A 13362-nucleotide genomic window follows, 5' to 3' on the forward strand; every position below is an offset into this window, starting at 1 on the left:
ATGATTAAGTTATGCTCTGTGCAAAATTCTACAAGGCGGTTTCCTCTTTCATTCCTTCCCCTCAATCCATATTCACCTACTATGTTTCCTTCTCTCCCTTGTCCTACTGACGAATTCCAGTCACCCATGACTATTAAATTTTCGTCTCCTTTCACTACCTGAATAATTTCTTTTATCTCGTCATACATTTCATCTATTTCTTCATCATCTGCAGAGGTAGTTGGCATATAAACTTGTACTACTGTAGTAGGCATGGGCTTTGTGTCTATCTTGGCCACAATAATGCGTTCACTATGCTGTTTGTAGTAGCTAACCCGCACTCCTATTTTTTTATTCATTATTAAACCTACTCCTGCATTACCCCTATTTGATTTTGTATTCATAACCCTGTAATCACCTGACCAAAAGTCTTGTTCCTCCTGCCACCGAACTTCACTAATTCCCACTATATCTAACTTTAACCTATCCATTTCCCTTTTTAAATTTTCTAACCTACCTGCCCGATTAAGGGATCTGACATTCCACGCTCCGATCCGTAGAACGCCAGTTTTCTTTCTCCTGATAACGATGTCCTCCTGAGTAGTCCCCGCCCGGAGATCCGAATGGGGGACTATTTTACCTCCGGAATATTTTACCCAAGAGGACGCCATCATCATTTAATCATACAGTAGAGCTGCATGTCCTCGGGAAAAATTACGGCCGTAGTTTCCCCTTGCTTTCAGCCGTTCGCAGTACCAGCACAGCAAGGCCGTTTTGGTTAATGTTACAAGGCCAGATCAGTCAATCATCCAGACTGTTGCCCCTGCAACTACTGAAAAGGCTGCTGCCCCTCTTCAGGAACCACATGTTTGTCTGGCCTCTCAACAGATACCCCTCCGTTGTGATTGCACCTACGGTACGGCCATCTGTATCCTTGAGGCACGCAAGCCTCCCCACCAGCGGCAAGGTCCATGGTTCATGGGGGGGAAATGTGTATTATTATTAATTAAATAACGTTTTCCAGATGCCACACAAATAAGTAGTGCCGGGATGAGAAAACAGTTTCCATAACTCTTTTGATTTGTCTCCAGCTAAACTGTGTAAGGAAGTAATAATTTTGCAACTGCCAATCTTTACACTAGTTTCAATGTTTGGAATTCCTTCTACTGATAATCTGTAGAAACATAAACGCATCGTTTATTACAGTATAGTAAAAGCTGTCACTTCCTACATGTAACGTACAGTGGATAAATGGCTGGGAGATCCCGAAGTGCAGTTTCAGCCACCTGAGTGGAAAGGTTTTTCCCTATCCTCCGCGCTTCGCCTTTCCTTTTCGGAGTAATGGAGTTGTCTGTGTAAATGTAGCTGATTACATAGGTATATTTTCATACACGTAAGTGAACCTTTTAATCACATTTTCTACGAGCCAGTCCTCGTTTCTGTTGCGAAGATCTTGCTCTCGCTTCAGTATTCTTCCATTAGGACTCATCCAGAGGCAGACTGGTTTAATTAAATAGTATGATAGATTGGAGAAAATTCTCGGGATTACGCCTTCACGTAATTTTGGTCGAGTTCTTGGGTACTATTGCTAATTTACTTGCAAATCTTGAGAAAAGTATAAGCTGTTATTAATATCCTCTCCTCAAAATGCTTCACACAGACCGAGGATCTCTTGAATATTATCCAGCTTTTCCTCGGAATTGCTCCGTGCGTCTTCATACCTGTTGAGAGCCGGATTACCGCGGTTTAGCTCTTATCGCCTCAGTAACGACAACTGTTCGCACATATTGCTACAGTGTATTTGTATGGTATCTGTAAAATGTTATTTAATTAATAGTAATACAGCATTTGCTATATGTAATACACAAATTCTTACTAACAGTTACATTTATGCAGTTTACTCTGTGTCTTCACACACTCACGCTATATTTTGGCACCGGTTCTATAGTAACACATTAGTAGGAAAACTTGCATTTACAGACAGATCAACAATACATGGACGTTTAGAGGAAACATTTTACGAGACATTACATATCTTAAAACTGAAATCAAAATAATCACAATTCGTATATTGCTGATATAGAACCGCGTCGGTAGTAGGCCGTCTTCACTGCGTTGCCAGTTGTCGTGACTTCGGCTTGTGTACAGTCGGCTGTGATTTGCCTGAACTGCTTAGGGTAACCAAAATAAATCTTAAATCATCTCAGGCAAACAAAGATCTGTCGAAGTCGAGTTAGTTTCATAAGCACTACTCCGCAATTTTCAACTGCTGTATCTGACCTATATAGATATTTGAGATTTCTTTCCTCTAAACATTGCTGCATTAAATCAAACGTGGTTTCGCTGCTATCTGTCTAGAGAGCGCTGTTGCACTGATTTAGGTTTCTAGTGCTCTGTGACAATTTTGTTTTTTACGGATAGCCTTCTTCCGTCCGCAAGGAATTCTGCCTATACAGCTCAGATTATTAACACACGTGGAAGCGCGGTCTATGACAAGGAGGAAGAAGCTTCTAACAGTGGGATTGACAGATATTACCGTTGCCAGAAACTCGCTGATAAGGAGATACGAGAGTGTGGCGAATAGTTCGTTCTCAAGCGATTAACGTCTCGTAACTGGATTTACAGTCATTAAAGATTCGCCTTCCATTTTAAACGCTATTTATAAGGGACAAAAAAAGTTTCTATTCGAAGGCCGTGTAGTTCAGAATCGGTATCCCAGTCAAGCAGAATTGCCGTGAACATTGAGGCAGTCATCCCACCGGGTTGAAGACACCCGTTTGGTAAATCACCGTGTCATGCTGCGTGAAGAAATCTGTAACTGCCCGCTGCACATCTTCCTCCGACAGTGGTTGGCTGCCCTGCAAGACATTTATTTAATGGACCAAAGGCGTGGTAATCGCGTGGAGAGAGATCGGCATGTAGGACGGGTGTTCGATTGTCTCCCGCCAAAAAAAAAGAATAACAGAACGTTGGTCCTGATTGGATGCATCTGGTAGTAACTTTGCCATAGTTCACGTTTGAGCATTTACCGCACGCACATAGAAAACACAAGAATGACGGTCCCTGCTTATACGACATCGGAGTCGCGCTACGTTGCACATGCGCTGTAACAACGACCTCAAACGGGAAGTTTATTACAATTTTGGCCACGTGACCATCATCGAGTGGTACAATTGTGTTTTAGCACATATCGTAACCTACAGATCTTAAGACTTGTATACATTCGTTGTCGAATCCGTACAGCGGGCCTTTTAACGTTGTTAACATCTTTAATATGAATCATGCCAAACCACTACTTGTGTACACTGTCTGTATGACAGCACAGATACGACGATATGTATACATATCAGAATACTTTTAGATTCTGGTGTGTGCTAGATCACTGTTATACCACTCGATAATGGCCACGCGGTCGAAATTGCGATAGTACTAATAAATAACTTTTACATAAAAGGTGACTGTGATGTTGTTTGCGAAAGTTCACTTCACTAGAATTTGCACGAATGGCCTGGACTAAATCTCAGATCTGCTCGTGTTTATCATGTCATTACACACTTGATGATCATCATACTTCCCACAATGTAATGACCCAGAGTTACAGCGACAAACGACTATCGTTCACAGTGTTCAATTTTGCACGCTTGCTGCTCTTGCGTGTGTGCGTGTGTGTGTGTGAAAAAAGGAGTGGGTGAGAGACAGTACTGTTGGTGCAAGTAATCTCAGATCATTGCAGTGGTGACCGGAGAACATGTTACAGGGAGATGACGTGTTCGTGACTACTGACAACGGAGTTCTGAGGGGCGTGGTTGCCATGTCATTGAATGGCGCTCTCTACAACCAGTTCCGGGGCATACCGTTCGCCACGCCACCTCTTGGTGATCTCCGATTCCGAGTGAGTGCTACACATCAGGAAGTTGTAAACTCTATGGTCACCCATTGTATTTTTGTACTTGGTCTCCGTTCTGGAGCAATTAGTTCTAAAACAAAGAAATACATATTTGTATAATATATTTAGATAGTCATTTTAAACAACCTTTTTGTGAAACTTCCTGGCAGATTAAAACTGTGTGCCCGACCGAGACTCGAACTCGGGACCTTTGCCTTTCGCGGGCAAGTGCTCTACCAACTTTTTTTTTTTTTTTTTTTTTTTTTTTTTTTTTTTTTTTTTTAGAAACTTCCTGGCAGATTAAAACTGTGTGCCCGACCGAGACTCGAACTCGGGACCTTTGCCTTTCGCGGGCAAGTGCTCTACCAACTGAGCTACCGAAGCACGACTCCCGCCCGGTACTCACAGCTTTACTTCTGCCAGTACCTCGTCTCCTACCTTCCAAACTTTACAGAAGCTCTCCTGCAAAGGTCCCGAGTTCGAGTCTCGGTCGGGCACACAGTTTTAATCTGCCAAGAAGTTTCATATCAGCGCACACTCCGCTGCAGAGTGAAAATCTCATTCTGGAAACATCCCCCAGGCTGTGGCTAAGCCATGTCTCCGCAATATCCTTTCTTTCAGGAGTGCTAGTTCTGCAAGGTTCGCAGGAGAGCTTCTGTAAAGTTTGGAAGGTAGGAGACGAGGTACTGGCAGAAGTAAAGCTGTGAGTACCGGGCGTGAGTCGTGCTTCGGTAGCTCAGTTGGTAGAGCACTTGCCCGCGAAAGGCAAAGGTCCCGAGTTCGAGTCTCGGTCGGGCACACAGTTTTAATCTGCCAGGAAGTTTCATATCAGCGCACACTCCGCTGCAGAGTGAAAATCTCATTCTGGAACCTTTTTGTGATCAGCTTCAGTTCCATATGAACAACATTACTTTATTATCCTATCATACGGACGAAACAGAACAGAAAAAGAACTGTAGAGGAGGCTGTATATTTGCTATTACATAAAATAATAATTCTAAAAACAGTTTTAGAGCTATTGTAATGCAACCCACTTTGTAATATAGTACCGTTATTTGACATTCAGTACATTTACCCCCCTCCCCCTCCCCTCCTCACCGCCCACGGTTCCCACGTCCCACGTCTTTCAAGTTACCAGGAACTTCACCAACTCGAGGTTCTTTCCACTTCCGTAGATAGTAAGACATTACTTCACAACTGGATATGTTGTCACGTTTGGTTTGGTCAATTGTTACCCAAAGTATAGCCTGCTAAGCAAGGGTAAGAAACTTTATACTTTTTTATTAGCTATTAAGATCCATTTAGCCTAAATGTAATAGCTTATTAATGTTATAGAAAAGTCTGATTTTTTTCTAATAATTAACCTCTCATTTCAGAAACCCTTTGAATTATCTCCAGAGTCATTATTGTTGCTGCAGTTTTTGTTCTCTTAGGCTGTTCAGTACACCTAGGACACGGAAGTCATTTTGTTGGTAGCCTATACTTCTAGTAGAGTCCAGCAAACTCAGCGCGGAACGAGGCTCCGTTTCCATAGGATGTCATCTCTCTACACGTCTTTTTCCGATGCGTCTTTTCTCTCTCTGTTCTCTCTCTCCCTCATTCTATCCCTTTCTCTCTTTCTCTCTCCCTCTCTCTCTGTGTCTCCCTCCCTCATTCTCTCCCTTTCTCTCTCTCTCTCTCTCTCTCTCTCTCTCTCTCTCTCTCTCTTTCTCTCTCTCTCTGTTTCTCTTTCGCTGAGTGACAGCATCTAATGACACATCTTCATCGGTTTAAGCATCTACAACTCCCTTCCCGACGTACAAGTCAAAGCAGAATATTCGATATGCTTTCGCTTACAGACAGATTTATTCTTGTCTTTAGGAAACAGTCCAACATCAGCATAACATGAATTACTATTTTCTTTTTAAACAAGTTATATGGAGTGTGCTATCGTAAGACAGAGTGAATTTAATAACACAAAAAATACAACTGTTCTGCAATCGTCGAGGCTAAATAGGCCACAAATTCTTCATTAGCAAATTTGCATGGCACGCCAGTTATAATACAAGTTTGAGTGCCTGGTGTAAGTATCGTTGGAACAAAATGAAACAGAACGCGATTCTCTGGAATGAATTGTGCATGAGGTAGCATGACAAGTGAAGTTCGCGAGATTAACCCGAAGCGTAACTAGAGAGGCAGAATATACCAGAGCTGTTGGTGCCACTAGAGCGAACACAAAAAAGGTCGTGTTTAGGTTACTCCTGCCCGTCTGAAAGCTTCTTCTGCCCACGAGGACGACGGCGTTAGGTAAGGACTGCCGAAGGTGGCGCTGTAGCCTGAAGTTACATGAAGGAGCTGTTAGGTAGGCAAGCCTCCTGGACTTCAATGGTAGTAGCGATGCCATTACCACAGGGGGAACATGTTTCTGAAGAAGAAGCAATGCTTCATACATGTCTATCATTAATCAGTTTCCTTTTTTAAACAGGTTACTTACATATTCAGTTGGTTTTGTAAGATGGGTCACAGCCTATAGCCAGTAATCTTCGTCACCAAATACATTTGTACTGAATGATCAGATGCCAATCGTCATGAATCCTGCCAGAATGTTAAGACTTAATGGTGTTTAGCAATAGTCACTTCCTTGTCAAGGTTATTCTCCATCCACGGGTTACAAGCTCTAGTTGTTCAAATGGCTCTGAGCACTATGGGACTCAACTGCTGAGGTCATTAGTCCCCTAGAACTTAGAACTAGTTAAACCTAACTAACCTAAGGACATCACAAACATCCATGCCCGAGGCAGGATTCGAACCTGCGACCGTAGCGGTCTTGCGGTTCCAGACTGCAGCGCCTTTAACCGCACGGCCACTTCGGCCGGCACAAGCTCTAGTGACAAACTTACTAAAATGCAAAAATACAGATCCCTCCAGAGGCTGTAATTTATTAGATGAGCGTGGTGGAGAAGATGAGAGACCACCACTATTATCTCTGGCCATAGGATAAATGATGTCCAGAAAAAACAGGATCGGCGTGTCGTTGGTGCCTTTTATATGAAACGAACAACAATAAATCCGGTGCAATAATCCAAAGAATTTTCCTGCAGACCCGCCACGTTCTAGTCGCATATTTGAACGCAGATACTGTCTAAATTTATTCCTTGGAAAAAATGGAAACGTAACCTTACTACAACCATTAAAACAGCAAAATTCCAAGTTGCGAAGTTGTCTCTCTCAGCAGACGTGACAGTTCGAACCTATTTAGCACCTGTTTTTGCAGTAAACCAAGCGTGCACACACACACTCACACCCACACGCATCCACCCACCCGCGCACACGCACACGCACACGCACACACACACACACACGCACACGCACACGCACACACACACACACACACACACGCACACGCACACACACACACACACACGCACACACACACACACACACACACACACACACACGCACACACACACACACACACACACACACACACACACACAGACACACACACACACACACACACACACACACACACATACACACAGAAGTCCTAAATGTTGCCTAGAGGGCTTTTCTATAGCTCATTTACCTGACAACCGTAAAAAAAATATTTTTCTTAAATCCATATACAGCATTAAAATAGTTTCTAAAATTGAAATGTATCATGAATTCAATTATTACTTTTGTAAGTAAAAGCGTTATACAATAATGAAAAGATGTGGATCTGTGTATATGACTGCGCAAGTGCCATACCGCAGACCGAAACATTCGGGCTTCCACTGTTAGACGGCCGCTGTACTTTATTCTGTTCCTTACCGTTACTTGATTCTTTTGCAACGCACTGTGTGTGTGAACAGTGCCAAGCCGCATACTGATTCGGAATCCCTGCTAATTCTCCTAAAAGTAAGATGTAAGATGTAAGTCTCTTCACAAGTTGGATGAAGGCAATGACACATCACCGCCAACAGATCATTGACAAGAATAGAACAACGATGTACAAATCAACCATCGGATTTCTTTCATCCCTGCCAACAATGGATACAGTTAACGCGAGTTTCGAAGGTCCGCTGCTCAACACGATAAAGCCGTATCGTTATCGTCGGCCATCTCAGCCGACCCTGAAGCAGACTATGGAAGGACAATACAACATGTTACAAAACCGCTGCCACTGGATTGCTCTGTCTTCATCAGATTGTCTTTCGCCGGACTGTGCCACTGCTGCCTCGTCCTGATGCTCTTCCTTGGCCTTTGAATCCACGCACACTGTTCTCTGACAACAGATTAACTCATGAGCGTTGCGTGGACTCTTGAACACCGTGAATGCCTAGTTGAAAATAGTCAAGTGATTGATCAATCAGGTGTACCACTGATGGTCTCGTGTCTGCCAAGCCTCAGTGCTGCCAGCAAAAGGCCAGACTAGCATACGAGGCCAATCTCACCAGTTGCGGGGGTATTTGGCTTAGAGGTGTAGGTGGCAGTACCTTCTACACAAAACTGGCCCCTCCACCGGGAGACGCGCCGCTTACGTGGTCAAAGGCTGTGATTAAGCCTCAGCCACTGCCAGCAGTACTAACACCTGGTCATTCACCGCCCATTAGACAGGGATTCTTTCCGAAAATTTGGCGGAGGGTAGGGATCTTATATCCCTGCCAATTACCGATATAACATCGAAATCAGTTCTGCAGCTGTGCCACTTGCGGCAGTACGGGTGTATCACTATCGCTGACCACACCAACCGGTTACGAAGCAAGATACGGAAGGTTAATACAGATGCCCAGAGAACGGAGTTAAGGAAATTCACACTGCACCTACGGCATCCGACTTTACTATTGGAAACTCACTCTTGTACATCTCCACGAACTTTGTCTTTATCCCCAGTGCTCTCCGATAGGTAAATAACTCAGAATATTGCTTGTACTTGTACGAAAGAGCTTTCGCTGATAGACCAACCGATATCGCAGATGACAAAATTAACTAGCGATACGAGTTTCCGCTACTTGCTAAAGAATCTCTCTTGTTCAGGATTACAGGATTTATCTACAGGGTGACAGTTATTGAACTAATTGAATAAAAACGTAAATTAGTTACAAACTACGGCGTGCACACACTTTATGCAACATGTAAACGTCACTACAGGTATTCGGATTTAGGTTATGACATGTTAGATACGCCTGACGTCATTGGTGATGATGTGGCACAGACGAATAGCGAAATTCTACATGACCCTCTGAAGTGTCGGAACATAGATGACCTGAATGGCTGTTTTCAGCTCAGCAGTGGTTTTGGGGTTATTGCTCTTTAGTATAGTCCCACAAAAGGGAGTCGCATTCCTTAACTTCATCTATTTCGTGACCATCAGTCCTCATGTTAAGTTTCTCGCTCTTCTCATTTCTGCTACTTCTCATTACTTTCATCTTTCTTCGATTTACTCTCAATACATCTTCTGTACTCATTAGAATGTTCATTCTATCCAGCAGATCATGCAGTTCTTCTTCCCTTTCACTCAGGGTAGCAATGTCATCAGCGAATCGTATCATTGATATCCTTTCACTTTGAATTTTATTCCAACTCCTGAAAGTTTCTTTTATTTCCATAATCGCTTCTTCGATGTACAGATTGAACAGTAGGGCCGAAATACTACATCCCCGTCTTAGAACCTTTTTAATCCGAGCATTTCGCTCTTGGTCGCCCAATCTTATTATTCCCTCTTGGCAATTGTACATGGTGTATAGTACCAACCGTCTCTCCTATTGCTTACCCCTATTTTTCCCAGAGTTTCGAACGTCCCGCACGATTTTACTATGTCGAACGCTTTTCCCTGGTCGACAAATCCTATGAACGCGTCTTGATTTTTCTTTAGTCTTTCTTCCATTATCAACCGCAACTTCAGAATTGCCTCTGAGGTGCCTTTACCTTTCCTAAAGCCAAATTGATCGTCATCTAACAAATAACCAATTTTCTTTTCCATACTTCTGTACGTTATTCTTGTCAGCAACTTCGACGCATGAGCTATTAACCTGATTGTACGATAATCCTCGCACCTGTCAGCTTTCGCAGTCTTCGGAATTGTGTGGATGATGTTTTACCAAAAGCCGGGTGGTATATCGCCAGACTCATACATTCTATACTCTATCGTGAATAGTCGTTTTGTTGCCACTTCTCCCAATGATTTTAGAAATTCTGACGGAATTTTACGTATACCTTCTGTCTTTTTTAATCTTAAGACCTCCAAAGCTCTCTTAAATACTGATTCTAATACTGGATCCCCTATCTCTTCTACATCGACTCATGTTTCTTCTTCAATCACATTGGAGAGCTCTTCTCCTCATAGAGGACTTCAACTTACTCTTTCCACCATCCAATCTCTCCTCCCCATTTAACAATGGAATTCCCTTTGCACTTCTAATGTTAGCACCCTTGCTTTTAATTTAACCGAATGTTGTTTTCACTTTCCTATGGGTTGAGTCTGTCCTTCATTTCTTTTTCGATTTCATGCAGCCATTTCGTCTTAGCTCCCTGCACTTCCTATTTATTTCATTCCTCAGCGACTCGTATGTCTGTATTCGTAAATTTCCCTGAACCTTTTCGTACTTCCATCTTTCATCGATCAACTGAAGAGAGAGAATACAATGCTATTGGCCACGCTTTCTAATGCATCCAGACCAGATGTTGTGCAACGTCATACTGATAAGTGAGCTGACACTGTCGAATTCTTTGTAAATTTGGCTCGATTTAGTAATCACTGCAAACCCACGATGATTCATTTCGTTAGCTATAGGGACAGGTTCCATACACAAAAGCAAAAGAAAATAATCTGGTAAACAAAGGCTCTAAAATGTATACCTTAAGAAGTATGGCACTTGTTCATCTTCGATACTATGAAACAGATATATTCTACTTCAAGAACTCTGTTTTTCCTATTTTCGGAGGAAGTAGTTTGGACCAACCCAAGGAAGAAATGTCCAGTAAACATGGAATCTAAAATACATACCTTAATAGCTATGAGCACCTGCCTGTATTCGCTCGTGTGAAAGACATTTCTTCTACTGAAAGAGACCTTGTTTTTTCTTGAATAACTCGGAAACTATGACCCCCAGCGAAAACGTATCCCAGTACAAAATTTAACTCCATTAAATTTTCTACAAAAAAGTCTTGTTCATTTCTTCTGCGGAAATAGTTCGCACGTAGCAAGCAAGACAATATGAAAATCATGCTCGAGGTCCTTTAAGGTGTTGCGGATTTCATAAAACCCATAGATAAGGGCTGCTGAATCTCCCCATATACACTCCTGGAAATGGAAAAAAGAACACATTGACACCGGTGTGTCAGACCCACCATACTTGCTCCGGACACTGCGAGAGGGCTGTACAAGCAATGATCACACGCACGGCACAGCGGACACACCAGGAACCGCGGTGTTGGCCGTCGAATGGCGCTAGCTGCGCAGCATTTGTGCACCGCCGCCGTCAGTGTCAGCCAGTTTGCCGTGGCATACGGAGCTCCATCACAGTCTTTAACACTGGTAGCATGCCGCGACAGCGTGGACGTGAACCGTATGTGCAGTTGACGGACTTTGAGCGAGGGCGTATAGTGGGCATGCGGGAGGCCGGGTGGACGTACCGCCGAATTGCTCAACACGTGGGGCGTGAGGTCTCCACAGTACATCGATGTTGTCGCCAGTGGTCGGCGGAAGGTGCACGTGCCCGTCGACCTGGGACCGGACCGCAGCGACGCACGGATGCACGCCAAGACCGTAGGAACCTACGCAGTGCCGTAGGGGACCGCACCGCCACTTCCCAGCAAATTAGGGACACTGTTGCTCCTGGGGTATCGGCGAGGACCATTCGCAACCGTCTCCATGAAGCTGGGCTACGGTCCCGCACACCGTTAGGCCGTCTTCCGCTCACGCCCCAACATCGTGCAGCCCGCCTCCAGTGGTGTCGCGACAGGCGTGAATGGAGGGACGAATGGAGACGTGTCGTCTTCAGCGATGAGAGTCGCTTCTGCCTTGGTGCCAATGATGGTCGTATGCGTGTTTGGCGCCGTGCAGGTGAGCGCCACAATCAGGACTGCATACGACCGAGGCACACAGGGCCAACACTCGGCATCATGGTGTGGGGAGCGATCTCCTACACTGGCCGTACACCACTGGTGATCGTCGAGGGGACACTGAATAGTGCACAGTACATCCAAACCGTCATCGAACCCATCGTTCTACCATTCCTAGACCGGCAAGGGAACTTGCTGTTCCAACAGGACAATGCACGTCCGCATGTATCCCGTGCCACCCAACGTGCTCTAGAAGGTGTAAGTCAACTACCCTGGCCAGCAAGATCTCCGGATCTGTCCCCCATTGAGCATGTTTGGGACTGGATGAAGCGTCGTCTCACGCGGTCTGCACGTCCAGCACGAACGCTGGTCCAACTGAGGCGCCAGGTGGAAATGGCATGGCAAGCCGTTCCACAGGACTACATCCAGCATCTCTACGATCGTCTCCATGGGAGAATAGCAGCCTGCATTGCTGCGAAAGGTGGATATACACTGTACTAGTGCCGACATTGTGCATGCTCTGTTGCCTGTGTCTATGTGCCTGTGGTTCTGTCAGTGTGATCATGTGATGTATCTGACCGCAGGAATGTGTCAATAAAGTTTCCCCTTCCTGGGACAATGAATTCACGGTGTTCTTATTTCAATTTCCAGGAGTGTATGTAAGAATGAGGTCTTTCATGACGGCAAAGTCGTATAAAGCATTCTCGGACTTCTTCCCGCATGAATTCAAAGTAAAATCTCGAGCTTTCAACGATTACCTCCATCGTCTTCGTCAGGAGCAACTGACTGTCAAAACTACTGGTGTGGTGGCCTTATGTAGCACAAAGACGGCTTCTTATTGTTCGGTAATTACGTCATGCTGTCGCAGATTGTGTCAACTTAGGCGTTGGTGGCACCACCGCTCCTAATGGAGCGTGACAATGCGACAAATATCTCTGCCTCAGAGAAGCACCTTTCTTTTTTTTTTGGGAGTCATCACTCTTCTGACTGGTTTGATACGGGCCGCCACAAATTCCTCTCCTGTGCCAACCTCTTCATCTCAGAGTAGCAATTGTAAGCTAAGTCCTGTATTATTTGCTGGATGTATTCCAGTCTCTCTCTTCCTCTACAGTTTTTGCATTCTACAGCTCCCATTACATACTGCATTACCCTTTCAATATCCTCATACACTTTATCTCTTCATCTTCAGCTTGCGATGTCGGCATGTATACTTGAAGTATCGTTGTCAATGTTGGTTTGCTGTCTATTCTGATAAGAACAACCTTATCACCGAACTGTTCACATTTGTTGTTGTTGTTGTGGTCTTCAGTCCTGAGACTGGCTTGATACAGTTCTCCATGCTACTCTATCCTGTGCAAGCTTCTTCATCTCCCAGTACCTACTGCAGCCTACGTCCTTCTGAATCTGCTTAGTGTATTCATCTCTTGGCCTCCCTCTACGATTTTTACCCTCCACGCTGCCCTCCAATACTA

General features: G+C 44.3%; 1 protein-coding gene across 1 annotated transcript in view; it reads left to right on the forward strand.

The window, feature by feature from the left end:
• LOC126094741 (cholinesterase 1-like) overlaps nt 1-13362 on the forward strand; it is a 127220-nt gene that overhangs the window by 5452 nt on the left and 108406 nt on the right. The window contains exon 2 of the mRNA XM_049909289.1: nt 3737-3871. Within this exon, the coding sequence (XP_049765246.1) occupies nt 3737-3871 (135 nt within the window). The remainder of the gene's footprint in view (nt 1-3736; nt 3872-13362) is intronic.

The sequence above is a fragment of the Schistocerca cancellata genome, chromosome 8, assembly GCF_023864275.1.
Source record: "Schistocerca cancellata isolate TAMUIC-IGC-003103 chromosome 8, iqSchCanc2.1, whole genome shotgun sequence".
In the NCBI taxonomy this organism is placed as follows: domain Eukaryota; kingdom Metazoa; phylum Arthropoda; class Insecta; order Orthoptera; family Acrididae; genus Schistocerca; species Schistocerca cancellata.